At 40.7% G+C, this 14,750-nt stretch overlaps 1 protein-coding gene across 1 annotated transcript; it reads right to left on the bottom strand.

Moving 5' to 3' along the window:
• Positions 1-11,043: 11,043 nt before the first annotated feature.
• Positions 11,044-11,393, bottom strand: LOC108289691 (testis-specific basic protein Y 1-like). The gene is given in 2 exon segments (XM_017509212.2): positions 11,044-11,069; positions 11,072-11,393. Coding segments are annotated over 2 exon segments (348 nt in total).
• Positions 11,394-14,750: the final 3,357 nt, after the last annotated feature.

Below are 14,750 nucleotides of genomic sequence, written 5' to 3'. Positions count from 1 at the left end.
CTATAGCTTCCATGAGGCAAAGAGCTTGTCCAGTTGTGTGCACTTATAACTAGAGTGCAGCACAAGGCCTGGCAGACAGTAAGAGTTCAAGATATAGCTGCTGATTTAATAAATGATGGTGGAATGTGTAGGAATAGAAAAATATAGCCATAATCTTAGAGGCATAAACAGAGGAGTAAAAGTCAGTGGTCTTCTGTGTTTTCCCACATACAGTAATTTGCTACTTGTTTACACTGCTGTTTTCCACTAAGAGACAGGCACTAGAAATTTAAAAAACTATGGTCAGGCACAGTGAGTGGCTCAAGTCTGTAATCTCAGCACTTTGGGAGGCTGAGGCAGGCGGATCACGAGGTCAGGAGTTCGAGACCAGCCTGACCAACATGGTGAAACCCCATCTCTACTAAAAATACAAAAATTAGCCAGATATGGTGGTACATGCCTGTAATCCCTGCTACTTAGGAGGCTGAGGCAGGAGAATCACTGAACCCAGGAGGTGCAGGTTGCAGTGAGCCAAGATGGCGCCACTGCACTCTATTCTGGGCAATAGAGCAAGACTTCGTCTCAAAGAAAAAAAAATAAAAGAAATTTTAAAAACTGTATGAGAGAAACACCGGAAATTGAGACAATTTTATGTATTAATTTTTTTAGGGACAGTCATTAGTATATTTTAGCTATAGGACACCTCAGTGCCCAGAGTCCTATGCTGGCGTTTGGAGACTAGATGGTTATTTTTTACTGGTATATATCCTGAAAGCCCAGATGTAGGATAGCCATAGTCCTAGAACTGTGGGAAACTCACTGCTGTGTAGTTCCTACAGCAATAGCCAAAACCACTGCTCTTTAAAATCGGACATTTGGGGAAGGAACACATGAGGAAACTATGAACTTCTATGGCCAGAAATGCAGCAGAGAGTTTGTCCTAGAGAAATCAATGAATCATACCATTTTCAAATTAAAGAAGTCTTCAGTCCAATCCCCCTTATTGTATTTTTAGGGAAATAAGGGCCTATAAGTGAACTGCAGAGTCGCACAGCCAGCTGTTACAACTTGTCATAATTGCATATATCCAACCTCATTTCCAGATCCTAAATCATAGGTGTGGGTATGAAAATTAGTGTAAATATTGAATTCATACTTAATAATCAATGCTGCTGCACATAATATTAAAAAGCCTATGTTGATAGCCGTGGTGATTTACCTTGAATGAGAAGTCACCCCCAAACGTGTATTTCATAAGTTTGGAATTTTTATATTAGGTTTTCCCCAAAGTAAGCCACCCTGAACTTCTCTGGTGAAATCTCAATTTTAGTACAGGTGAAAGTGTGACCTTCTCCCCTTACAAACTCCTGCTAAGACGTGGTGGTAAGCTCACCATGTGTCACTCAGGAAGGCCGGAGCCCAGGCACGGCTACCAACAGCTGGAACGGAGGGTCTCTTACACATGAATCATAAATTCCTATCCTGCCAGTTTTTTACTAAGTCACTTATTTCTGCATATTTTTGAAGAAACTGATAGTTTCTTACAAATATATATTAACATTTATTTTCTTGGCTACAGAATGTAAGAAATGACTAACCCTCCACAAATACAGGACATCTCTCAAACTTTTCTTTTTGGCACATTTACTTTCTACACCAAAATCGGTACCAATGGATTTGCTGGCTGCAAATCAATAAAGGCACCTATTCAGTCATTTATAAAATACACAGAGGGATGTAACTCACTTTGCAGAACAGCTATGATTTGCATTTAAATGTTTGGTCCTTATTTTCATATTGCTTACTTCTTTTGCATGATTTTCCTATTTTAGAAATTATGAAGTTAGAATCCTCTTCTTTGCTTCATTTATAGTTCTTACAAAAAAATGCTATTTTAGAGAAATGATGTTCAATGTTCCTACTGAGGACTGTTTTCTTGAATCTTATTCCTGTTTTCATTTCATAATGTCATAATATTTGTTAAAGTTTTATGTTAAGTATAATTTAATTTGAATGATTCGTCTTTAAATACAGAAAAATGTGGTAATAATATTTTCAAGAAAATTAGCTATTGAACATTTTCCCTATATTCTATTATTTTAATAAACTACATTCTTCATCATGATCAAATTTCATGTATTCATTCAAAATGCTTTATTAAGTACAGGTTGATATCAAAAGATGATGACAAAAACCTGCTTCAGTTTAAATATGGAAGATGTTTTAAAAATTCAGCCCAAAACATATCTTTCTCAACCTTGTATTATCATCATTTGCCAAACAGTAGGGACTTATTAAATGTTTTTGAGGCCAGCACAGTGGTTCACGCCTGTAAACCCGGCACTTTGGGAGGCTGAAGTGGAAGATCACTTGAGCTCAGGAGTTTGAGACCAGCCTGGGTAACATAGAGAGATCCCATCTCTACTAAAAAACAAAAAAATTAGTCTGGCATGCTTGCACGTGTCTGTGGTCCCAACTACTCAGGTGGCTGAGGCAAGAGGATCACTGAATCTAGGAGCTTGAGGCTGCAGTGAGCTATGATTACACCACTGCACTTCAATCTGGTAAACAAAGCGAGACCCTATCTCAAAAAAAAATGTTTTTGAATTCATGTTAACATTACCGTATGTATGTGGAAAAGAATTATTCACATTAGTCAATATTAATCTGCACATAGCTTATAATGGATTACCTTTTACACAAATATAATTGTGTGTTTATAAGGAGTTTGTGGGAAAACTGGCAGAAACATTATCTCCCTAATTGGAGAAATTTTAACAAAAAGATTATGTTGATTTTATAGAACATATGGAGCTGCCGTAACAGATGGGTGGGAGTAGGTGGTTCCCTGCGTGTAGAAGGACCCTACAAATCCATCTTTCTACTTCTTGACAGAAGAGAGAATAAGAAAAAAAAAAAAAAAAAAAAAAAAAAAAAAAAAAAAAAAAAAAAAAAAAAAAAAAAAAAAAAAAAAAAAAAAGAAGAGAGAATAAGAAGATACATGCACACACTAAGTGTTTTTACATAAGGTCCTTGTAGATATGATACTTAGTTTCTATTTATGTTTCTATGCTTGCTGAGTTTTATTTTCTCCTTTTCTTTCCTGGACAAGTCTACCGTGATTAACTAACCAGCTTTTTCAATGGAACAATTCTAGCTGAAACAGATGCTTAAAAAAACTGAACTGATAGGATTGACCAGTTATTTTAATGCCCAATAAAAAGGTTACCTGTCTAAAAACTCAGGTCTCCTGACTTCAAATCAAGATCATAAACCATGGGGTATGTTTGAAGAGTCGTGCCTAAATTTAACAAAATGTAAAAATCAAAATCAGTAGTGGCACTCACATTTTAAGGGAGCCCGAGCCCTTGGTTATAACTATGGCTACTTATTTTTAGTGAAGATTCCTTATAACCAATCCAAAACAAATTTGTTTTATAAGTTCACATTTTTTATATTGTGCTTTCTCCAAAGTGAGACACCTTAAACTTACTCTGGCAAGTTCAAATCCCAAATTTGACATTAAAAAAATGTTGCTTTCTTCCCATATTGTTAACTGTTTGATATATACATCTATCCAGAATTAAAAAAAAAAAAAACTTGCCTCACATGAATATGTGAAATGACTCACAGTCAGCATTTGATAGTAGCTAAGGGTTAACTTCAGCTTTTTCTTGCACCAAAATAGATTTACATATTTAAATATATAATTCATATTATTTATATAATACATACCACATACAACTTTTGTCTGCATCAGTATAGAATTAAAGTGATTACGTTCAGGGAATGTTAAGACAGAAATGGGATATCAAACTAGACAACCCATCTTTTAATTATATGCTTCAACATTGTTTGAGATGAAAATATATTATTTTGTTTTGGGAGGCTGATGCAGGTGGATCATTTGAGCTCAGGATTTTGAGACTAGCCTGGGCAACATGGCAGAGAACCCATCTCTACTAAAAATACAAAAATGGTCCCAGCTACTCAGGAGGCTGAGGTGGGAGGATGGAGGATGGACACTTGAGCCGGGGGTAGGAGGGTGGCAGAGGTTGCAGTGAACCAAGATTGTGCCACTGCACTCCAGCCTGGGGCACAGAATGAAATATTGTCTCAAAAAAAAAAAGAGCAAAAGAAAATATATTATTTTGTAATATACATTTCTCTTAAAAACTTTTAGGTTTTTAACTTTATTATTATTTCATACTTATTCAAAATTAAACAGAATACAGAGTAGTTTAATTAACCCCCATGTAGCCATCACCCAGCTCATCAATCACCAACTCATTGCCAATCCTGCTTTACCTATATACCTTTACCACCTCTTTGTTATCTGGAAACAAACCCAGATGCCAGAATATTTCAACCATAAGTATTTCAATAAAACCTCTAAAAAAGAAGGATTCTTTAATGTTACATAAACTTAATACCAGCTATCACATCTAAAATATTTTACAGTAATTCCTTAATATCTATCCAGCCAGCATTCAAATTTCTTCACAAAGAGCATAAATGGTTTTTTTCTTTTAGACTTTATTTGAATTGGGATGCAAATAAGATCACCTGAGATAGTAGCTGATACGTCTTTTATGTCTCTTTTAATCTACAGAATCCTCCAATTTGCTCCTCCTCTTTTTGAAACATATTTATTTAAAAAATTTTTCCTATCATTTCCCACAGCCCAGATTTCTCTGATTGTGTCTCTGAGTCTGCTTGAACATACTCCTCTGTTCATGTATTTTTTTGTAACTTGGTAGCTGACTCTATTCTATAGATTTAGTAAGATTGAGGGATAGTCTAATGTCTGAATCATCTCCGTTTTTGTCATGTTAGCAACCACTGATACTCGTGCCTGGATCCATTTCTGTATCAAAAACCACACAATGGTGGCATTTTAATTTTATCTCATACTTTTCATTTATTATCTAGAATCTCTCCAGAATGGAAAACCCATTTTCATCTATGACCTATCAGTGGTATCACTTTTTAGAAAAAAAAGATGAGTGATTTATTTCTCTCCATTTATTATTTTTCAAAATAATGAGTTGATTCCATTGGTGACCAATTAGTTTTTTTTTTTCTTGCGCCATCGTGAACTTAGGGATTTAAACACCCAGTTGAAGTGCTTCAACTGCTTGCCATTATTTTCCTGTTAATGCTAAAATTGGCCCTTCTTTAGCCACTGAAAGTGTATTTGAAGGTAGTTCCTGAGTCTTGTGGTCCTTTGGTTATGTATAACTTTTGTGCAACTTTTTTTTTTTTGAAATGGGGTCTTGCTCGGTTGCTCAGGCCGCAGTGCAGGGTCCTCACTGCAACTCCACCTTCTGGGCTGAAGTGATACTCTCGTCTGTACTTGGGGGTACAGACATATGCCACCATGTCCAATATTTTTAAATTTTTTGTATACATGGGATCTCACCTTGTTGCCCAGGCTGGTCTTGAACTCCTGGGCTCGGGCAATCCTTCTTTCTGAGCCTTCCAAAATGCTGGAATTATAGGTGTGCCACCACACCCAGCCTCTATTCAGGTTTTTAGCCCTTTTTAAAATCAGGTTGTTAGATTTTTGCTACTGAGGTGTAACAGTTCCTTACATATTTTGGGAATTAACCACTTATTAGATATATGGTTTGCAAATATTTTCTCCAATTCTGTAGGTTATCTTTTCACTCTGTTGATTATTTTGCTGTACAGAAGCTTTTTCGTTTGATGTAATATCACTTGTCTGTTTTTGCTTTTGTTACCTGTGCTTTATTTGGGGATCATGTGCAGGAAATCATTGCCAAGACCAATGTCATGAAGCATTTCCTCTATGTTTTCTTCTAGAAGTTTTACAGTTTCACGTCTTACATTTTAGTATTTAATTTGTTTTGAATGATTTCATTCTTTTGCATGGGGATATCCAGTTTTCCCAACATAATCTGTTGAAGAAACTGTCCTTTCCTCATGTATTCTTGGCACCCTTGTTGAAGATTAATTGATCTTACATGTGTGGATTTTTTTCTGGGACCTCTGTGTGATTTCATAGACCTATATGTCTGTCTTTATGCCAGTAGCATGCTGTTTTAATTACCATAGTTTTGCAATATATTTTGGAACCTTGATACCAAAGCCAAAGACACCTCAAGAAAAGAAAATTACAGGCCAATATTCCTAATGAGTATAGCTATAAAAATTCTCAACAAAATGCTGGCAAAAGCCAAATTCAACAGCACATTAAAAGGACCATACACCATGACTAAGTGCGATTTATCCCTCAGATGCAGGGACAGTTCAACACATGAAATTCATTAATCTGATATACCACATTAACACAGAGAAGGACAAAAATCACACAGAAACCCATGTTCTTGTGTAAGTTTTCTTGTATGTTTTTCCCTGTGAGACCAGGAGTTTGCCATTTCTCCAGGGAGCCCAGGTTTCCTTTAGTAGGAAATATTTAGAATAAAATAAAATTTTTAGCTGAATGGATAACTTGACCTGATCATCTTTAAAGTCTCCGAAAACCCTGAGTGTCATGCTGGGGTTAAAAAGTTCAAGGTTTGGAGTCAAACAGATTACAGTTTGAGTCCCAGCTCTATCATTTACCAGCTTGGTGATCTTGGAAAACTTACAAGGCTTCCGGTTTGGGGCAAGACAGACAAGCAGCACAAACTGAGAGCTGTCTCCTGGAAGAGATGCCTCAGGGAGATGAATAGAGGAGATGATGGATCTTCAGGCTGTGCTCAGCAACAAGCGGAAACCCTGCGGGAGGATAGAAGTTAAACTGGTCCACTGGCTAGCAGGTGAGGAGGGTCTGGGGTCACAAATAGAAAACAGGTTTGGGGAAAATTCGTTTAAGTTTTACCCTTTGCTCATACCCTAAGCAGATTCCCCATGCCACCCTCTACTTGGTACTGCAGAGGCAGGACATTGGCAATGCAGGCTAGTGACAGAGTGAAGGCTGCAAGACAGTGCCATAGCTTAGTGTGCTTATGAACAGATGGCAATGCTTTCAGTTGGTTTAACCAGCCCCTGAGAATTAACGCCCTCATCACTGCACACACATACATCCTGCTCTCACTACCCTTTGGGCATCCACTTACGATAGAGACTGGCTGTGTCCAATAAAAGATTATTCAGAGGTTGGTTGGAGACCAGTTGACCACAATACCATGCCCCTCCCGTAATCACACACAACAACATACACACCAATTCACCTGGAGAAGGACATGCTTGGCTAGACTTGTGCCCCTTTCTATGAATGCATGTTACTAGTAAGGCAGCAAATGGCCACAAAGGAACAAGGATGAGCTCAGAGGGAAAATTCTGTGAACTGCAAGCTTGAGAAACAACAAACAGAACAGCTTATACCAGAGAAAGTAGGACTAATGGAAAACAGAGAAAGAATTTCAAACCAAAATAGTAACAATGATTTATCATATATTTCAAAACATCTAGAAGAAAATAGTTTTAGTGTTTCTAGCATAAAGAAAAGAAATGGGCTGGGTGTGGTGGCTCGCACCTGTAATCACAGCACTTTAGGAGGACGAGCGGGCAGATCACCTGAGTTTGGGAGCCTGCCCAACATGGAGAAAACCTGTCTCTACTAAAAATACAAAATTAGCCAGGTGTGGTGGCACATGCCTGTAATCCCAACTACTCAAGAGGCTGAGGCAGGAGAATCGCTTGAACCTGGGAGGCATAAGTTGTGGTGAGTGGAGATCGTGCCATTGCACTCTAGCCTGGGCAACAAGAGCGAAACTTCATCTCAAAAAAGAAGAAAGAGGGAGGGAGGGAGGGATGGAAGGAAGGAAGGAAAGAAGGGAAATATTTGGCTGGGTGCAGTGGCTCATGCCTGTAATCCCAGCATTTTGGGAGGCCAAGGCAAGCAGATTACTTGAGGCAAAGAGTTCAAGACCAGCCTGGCCAACATGGTGAAACCTTATTTCTACCAAAAAATACAAAAAAAATGAGCCGGGTGTGGTGGCATGCGTCTGTATTTCCAGCTACTCAGGAGGCTGAGGTAGAAGAATTGATTGAACCCGAGAGGCGGAGGTTGCAGTGAGCCGAGATCGTGCCACTTCACTCCAGCCTGGGCAACAGAGCAAGAATCTGTCAATAATTAATAAATAAATAAATATTCAAGGTGATGGATATTTCAATTTAACTAATTTGATCTTTAAAAATTATATCACGCCTGTAATACCAGCACGTTGGCAGGCCGAGGTGGGTGGATCACTAGGTCAAGAGATCAAGACCATGGCGAAACCCCATCTCTACTGAAAAATACAAAAATTAGCTGGGCGGAGTGGCACACACCTGTGGTACCAGCTACTTGGGAGGCTGAGGCAGGAGAACTGCTTGAACCCAGGAGGCAGAGTTGCAGTGAGCCGAGATCATGCCACTGCACTCCAGTCTGGCGCCTGGCAACAGAGCAAGACTCTGTCTCAAAAAATAAATAGTAAATAAATAATAATTATACGAATGTATTAAAGTATCACAAGTACCATTAAAATCTGTACATTTATTATGTATCAATTAAAAATAACATACAAGAAAAGAATAAATATGCTTGAAAAATTGAGAGAAGACACTAGAAACATGAAGTGGGAATAGGCATTTCAGTAAAAGAATCAGAAATATTGAGAATGAGTCCTGCTGTTATTGAATAGAGAATTTGATGGATTGCTTCAATAGTGAAGGTACCTAGTAAAGACATGATCTAGAAATTTAGGTCAAAGAGTTGCCCTAGGAGGCATCAGGAAAGGATAAGGAGAAACAGGGGAAAAAAAAGAGAGAGAAGGAAGAAATTTGATAATCAGGTGTCCAAGTCTATTAGAAATACTGAAGAAAAAACGAAACAAAGAGAAGCAAATGGTTCAAGCAATAACGACGGAGCACTTCCTGATGTCGGACACCTAGTAAACTGCAAAGCAAGGAGGTAAGCCCAGGCAATCTAGCTTGGGTACACTGAATACGATTAACTGCTATTTACTGCCTTAGATACACTACCTCAGAAGCTGGGCTGCAGGGGGAGAATTCAGTTAGGAACAGGGAATAAAGGGGGAAGAAGTATAAAATAAACAGAAGAAAGGCCATGCTTGAAGTGAGGGAAGGAATGTGTTAGGAATGAGGATAAAGTTTGGGTGTCTCAACTCTATGCGACGAGATCCTAACAAAGCAAACAAATATGAAAATCCTGCCAACATGGAAATCCACAAACTAAACAAAGCAACAAAAAGAGACGAGTTATTTCCTCTCTAATCCTCAATTTCCTCATCTATAAACGGGAGCGATTGTAACTCCTATCTCATAGAGTTGTTATAAAGATTAAATAACAGAATAGATGTAGAATTATGAGCACAGGAAAATAACCGGAAGTTATTTTTATGTGAGAAGAGACTCCCATAAAAATAATTTTATTTATTCATTTAATAAATATTTGTTGGGTCAGGCGCAGTGGCACACATCTGCAATCCCAGCACTTTGGGAGTCTGAGGCAAGTGGATCACTTGAGCTCAGGAGTTTAAGACCAACATAGTGAAACCCAGTCTCTACAAAAATTAGCCAGGTGTGGTGGTGCACGCCTGTAATCCTAGCTACTTGGGAGGCTGAGACAGGAGAATTGCTTCAACCTAGAAGGCAGAAGTTGCAGTGAGCAGATATCATGCCACTGCACCCCAGCCTGGGCAACACAGAGAGACTCTGTCTCAAAAAATAAAGAAAGAAATAAATATTTGTTGACATTCTTTTAGGCATTAGACAGTGGAGTACAGTGGTGAACAGAACAGACAAAACTTCCCCACTGTGGTGGGGAAGAAGTGTAATAAGCAAAGAAATACTAGTAGATATTATAATGTGACGAAGCCTAAATGTTAGCAAGGAAACTAGAGCAAGGTAAAGATGGGAGGTAAAGAGGTGCCACTTAGGGTGATCGGGAAAGGCCTATCTGCGGAATGAAGAGTGTGAAACGTCTGGAGGAATGGAGTTCTTGGTGGAGGGAACGGTGAGTGCAAAGATCCTGAAGTGGGAATACATGGCAGATCGAAAACAAACAAAAAAACCAGCAAAACTCTTAGGGCAGAGTGAACCAAGGAAAAGCAGTTAGAAATAATACTCGAAAGGTAGCCAGCAGCCACAGCCTTTGCATCTTCACTTGTCCCTAAACAGTTTCTCCTGGAAACCATCATTCTCAGCAAACTGACACAAGAACAGAAAACCAAACACCACATGTTCTCACTCCTAAGTGGGTGTTGAACAATGAGAACACACGGACACAGGGAGGGGAACATCACACACTGGGGCCTGGGGGGTGAGGGGCTAGGGGAGGAATAGCAGGTAGGGGAGGGATAGCACTGGGAGAAATACCTAATGTAGATGACGGGATGATGGATGCAGCAAACCACCGCCATGGCATGTGTATACTTATGTAACAAACCTGCATGATCTACACATGTACCCCAGAACTTAAAGTATAATAAATAATTTTTTTTTTAAAAAGTCAGTTTCTCAGCCAGGTGTGGGTGACTCACACTTGTAATCCCAGCACTGTGGGAGGCCGAGGTGGGAGGATCCCTGAGGTCAGGAGTTCGAGACCAGCCTGGCCAACATGGTGAAACCCCATCTCAACAAAAAATACAAAAATTAGTCAGCCGTGGTGGCACATGCCTGTAATCCCAGCTACTTAAGGTGGAGGCAGGAGAATCGCTTGAGCCTGGGAGGCAGAGGTTGCAGTAAGCTGAGACTGCACCACTGCACTCTAGCCTGGTGGACAGAGCAAGACCCCATCTCTAAGAAAAGAAAAAAAAGGCAGTTTCTCTTTCACCATTTGAAAATTTTTGTCTTGAACATCATATGAACTCAGAGGTATCCATCATGGAATGAAGTCCAGCGAGTGCCTTCATATGTTAATCAGCTCTTTCTGGCTTCTAAGGGTATGTATGTATGTATGTATGTATGTATTTAGCAACACATTCGTTTTATTGTCATCACCACTGGGAGGACCACGCTGGTGAGATCTCAGGTCTCCTGGAGGCTGGGCCTGAACTTAGTCACTGCTCAGGGAGGTGGTGGAGATGGTGATCACCTCTCACTCAGTGGTTCCTCCGGCTGGTCTCCTGACTCAGTGGGTCGGACTGGGTCCCCTCACTCAGTGGCTTCTCCGGCTGCAGCTCGCACTGGGGAAGCTCCTGGCTCGAAGGCTCACTGGGACCGGGGGGCGCTGGCCCGCTCCCTGCCTCAGGGGCTCCCACAGCCGCCATCTTTTTTGCAGCACTTTTCTTCCTGCCTCTCCCTCCATGAGCTGCTTTTCCTTTCTTCGCCACCTTGGGAGTCTTCCTCGGGCTGCTGGCCGTGAGCTGAGAAGGGGACTTCCTCTTTCCTGTCTCCTTGGTTTTGACCGGTGGTCTCGAGGCTTTCAGCTTTGGACCCATGAGTTATTTTAGAAGACACACGTGCCTCACAGCTGAGGCAGAAGACATCTCAAAACTGAGTTTCCCAGGCCATTTGCCTCTTCTCTGCTGGCCACAGGAAGTATCTTTGAATCCTCAGTGGTCATTCCAAACCAGTCCTCTAATTACCCTTGTCCAGGTCTGTGGGAGTTACTCAGACATGTTTGAAGCACCAGAGTCAGCCACACTCTGAGTCACCCCTTCATTCTAGGGGAGGCAGCCAGGAAGCAGCCGGCCTTGGGGGAGGTTTTGATTTAGTGCTGTTGGACTCTCTTACCCAGCCCTGCCCATGCCCGTGGGTAACCCTTTCTCACCCCTTCAGGCTGTCATGGCCATGTTCTTTAGAAGGGCATCCCAAACACAACTCGATCCTTCCTCCCCAGTGAAGGTTGTTCCTTGTCGCTAATCACAGCAGAAGATTCCTTTCATGTCCCATACCTCTCTGAGGGGTGTTCTGGCCACAGCTGCTGTACCAGAAACAAATGCATTCCTGTTCTTATTTGACTTTCCAGCCACCTCTGAATTTGTAACCAGCCTGGAAGGCTATCCAGTTTTTAATCTTCATGGATCTGGTTTGCATTATTATGTGTTGACAGCTTCATCTAGGTGTTTAAGGTACATTAAAACAATAAGATTAAGTCTCATAGTCAGTGCATAATAATTTTTTTAAAAGCCCAGAACTAAGGATATAAAAGAAAAATGAATGAATTGCCACCCATTTAGGGCTTTATTTAAATTTAGCATCTAGGACTACTATAAGGAGAAAAGTCAGTGGCCCATGAGACTTAAATCCAGCTTTCTCAGTCTTTTCCTTCAAATGAGATACAGTTCCAGAAGGTCAGTGCAGCTACAAATATTACCAGAGAGAGTGTCAACAAGGGGGCCACATCTGGACTGGCCCCTTTGTTCTAAACATTGTCATTATGAGAAGAGAAAGACTCCCAGCTTCAAATATTTTTCTTCCAAGTTTGGTGGGAAAGGACTAAAAAAATGTACATATTGGCCGGGCGCAGTGGCGCACACCTGTAATCCCAACACTTTGGGAGGCTGAGGTAGGCAGATCATGAGGTCAAGAGATTGAGACCATCCTGGCCAACATGGTGAAACCCTGTCTCTACCAAAAATACAAATATTAGCTGGGCATGGTGGCGTGCGCCTGTAATCCCAGCTACTTGGAAGGCTGAGGCAGGGGAATTGCTTGAATCCGGGAGGAGGAGGTTGCAGTGAGCCGAGAGTACACCATTGCACTCCAGCCTGGGTGACAGAGAGAGACTCTGTCTCAAGAAAAAAAAATAGTACATATTCTTACAATATCATCACTTTATCTCCTATGAACAATGATTTCACCTGGCATCTATGCTTACTATCATGCCACAAAATGGCAGCGAGCAGCTATTTTGGAGAGGATTAAATGGGGCTAATTACAGATATAATTTACCTGCTCTCATGCAACTCTGAGAAGGTGTTGATGGCTCCTTGGCCATAGCTCTGTACCTTCCTGGTAGCTGGCCCAGGTAGAGCTAGAAACAGGACTAAGAACAGTTTCGCTCAGTTCATGGTTGAGAAATTTGTAACTAACTATTCTTAGAAATTAGAGTATTTCTGATATTTGGAGATTGACATCATGAACAGAAACTATTCCACACTCTGAGGAAGTCAAGAAAATGTGACTTCAGGCCAGCCAGAGGCAGCCTCTGTGTGCTAGAAGGACCCTTCACCCAACCTGCCACTTCGTGGACTCCACGTGGCTAATAGGTAAGGACACTAACTCATAGAAATCTTGGAAACTAACAAAATAAATAGAACCTAGGTGTCAAAGTCCTTCAAAAGGACGTGTTCTCTGATCTTACAGCAGCAGCTTCAGTTCCTCTTTGTAATGGCCTCACTCAGAAGAACATGTAAAAAGAAGGATTTGAAACAACTGGAGACACATATCTCAGGTATGTCTTTTCCCATTAGCCCAATTTGATGTCGGCGAAGAACCAGTTGTCCCCTGGTAAACTATGGTGATGGAGAATTTAAAACTCACACGGTATCCTGCAATGTTTTTATTTTCTGTTTTCACCATATACTTTCTGCTACCTGCTAATGCTATTCCTGACATATGGCAGTGCTGAATGATCTGTACAGCAACAAGGTGGAATAGAAAGAACACAGACTGGAATGAGAAAGGTCCAGGTTTGACTCTCGGCTCTATCATGTACTTAGGTACATCATAGCCTGGTACACATATGAGTACTGGGTACTTGAAGTCACAAGTTTATTTCCATGTTAAACACACACACACACACACACACACACACACACACACACACACACACCAACTGCTTACCTGAATGTATAGGTCTGACTGAGCTGCAGTAACAAAACAGTAACAAAATACCACAGACTATGTCGCTTAAACAACAGAAATTAATTTTCTCACAGTTTTGGAGGTGGAAAGTCCAAGGCTAGGGTGCTGCCAGGGTTGGTTTCTGGTGAGGCCTCTCTCCTTGGCTTGCAGGCTTCCCATTGTGTCCTCACATGGCTTAGGCATGTGCAGAGAGGGGGAGCTCTGGTGTTTCCTCTTCCCCCAAATTTATATTACACACACACACACACACTGATTCCATTTATATGAAGTTTAAGAACCAGCAAAACAAATCTATGGTGGTGAAGGGTGACACTGACTAAAAAGTCACACAAGGGGATTTCCTGAGGAGATGGACATTTTCTATACCTTGACCTGGCTGGTGGTCACATGCATGTATACATATGAAAAAGTCTTCAAGCTGCATCTACAACTAAGAGTTGTGCTTTTTATTGAATGTGAATTGTATCACCATAAAACACTGTCTAAAACTATTATACTCCCTCTGACCCCCACCATAACCCATCTCTATTCCAGACCCAGGTCATAAGATACGGAAGCAGAGGATTCAGAGGATGGATATTTGAAAAAGCTTCCCGCTTCTCTCCATTACTCCAAGTTGCCAAACATCCTTTTAGGAATCAGAATTAGGCTGGGGATGAATATATCCATACATGTACATGTAAAACTTTAAAATTTGTAAAAGGCCCCTAGAGATCATCAGAGTTTTCTTAACAAAGCCGGCTTACTTACCAGTTGGCTTTGATTTGGGGAACTTGTTCTGTTTTCAGTGGCTTCAGTGTCTTTGAAGGTATAAAATTAATGCATTAATGAGAGGAACATATTGGGGCTGGGAGGAATCCTGGAAGCCCATGAGATTCTTCTTTGTATTTATAGTTTGAATTGGGCTTATAAGAAGTTGGTAGCCGGGCGCGGTGGCTCACGCCTGTAATCCCAGCACTTTGGGAGGCTGAGGTGGGTGGATCACG

The sequence above is a fragment of the Cebus imitator genome, unplaced genomic scaffold (genome assembly GCF_001604975.1).
Source record: "Cebus imitator isolate Cc_AM_T3 unplaced genomic scaffold, Cebus_imitator-1.0 Scaffold411, whole genome shotgun sequence".
Lineage (NCBI taxonomy): Eukaryota > Metazoa > Chordata > Mammalia > Primates > Cebidae > Cebus > Cebus imitator.
Note: the sequence above shows the minus strand (reverse complement) of the source record. Positions and strands in the feature narration are given on the sequence as shown.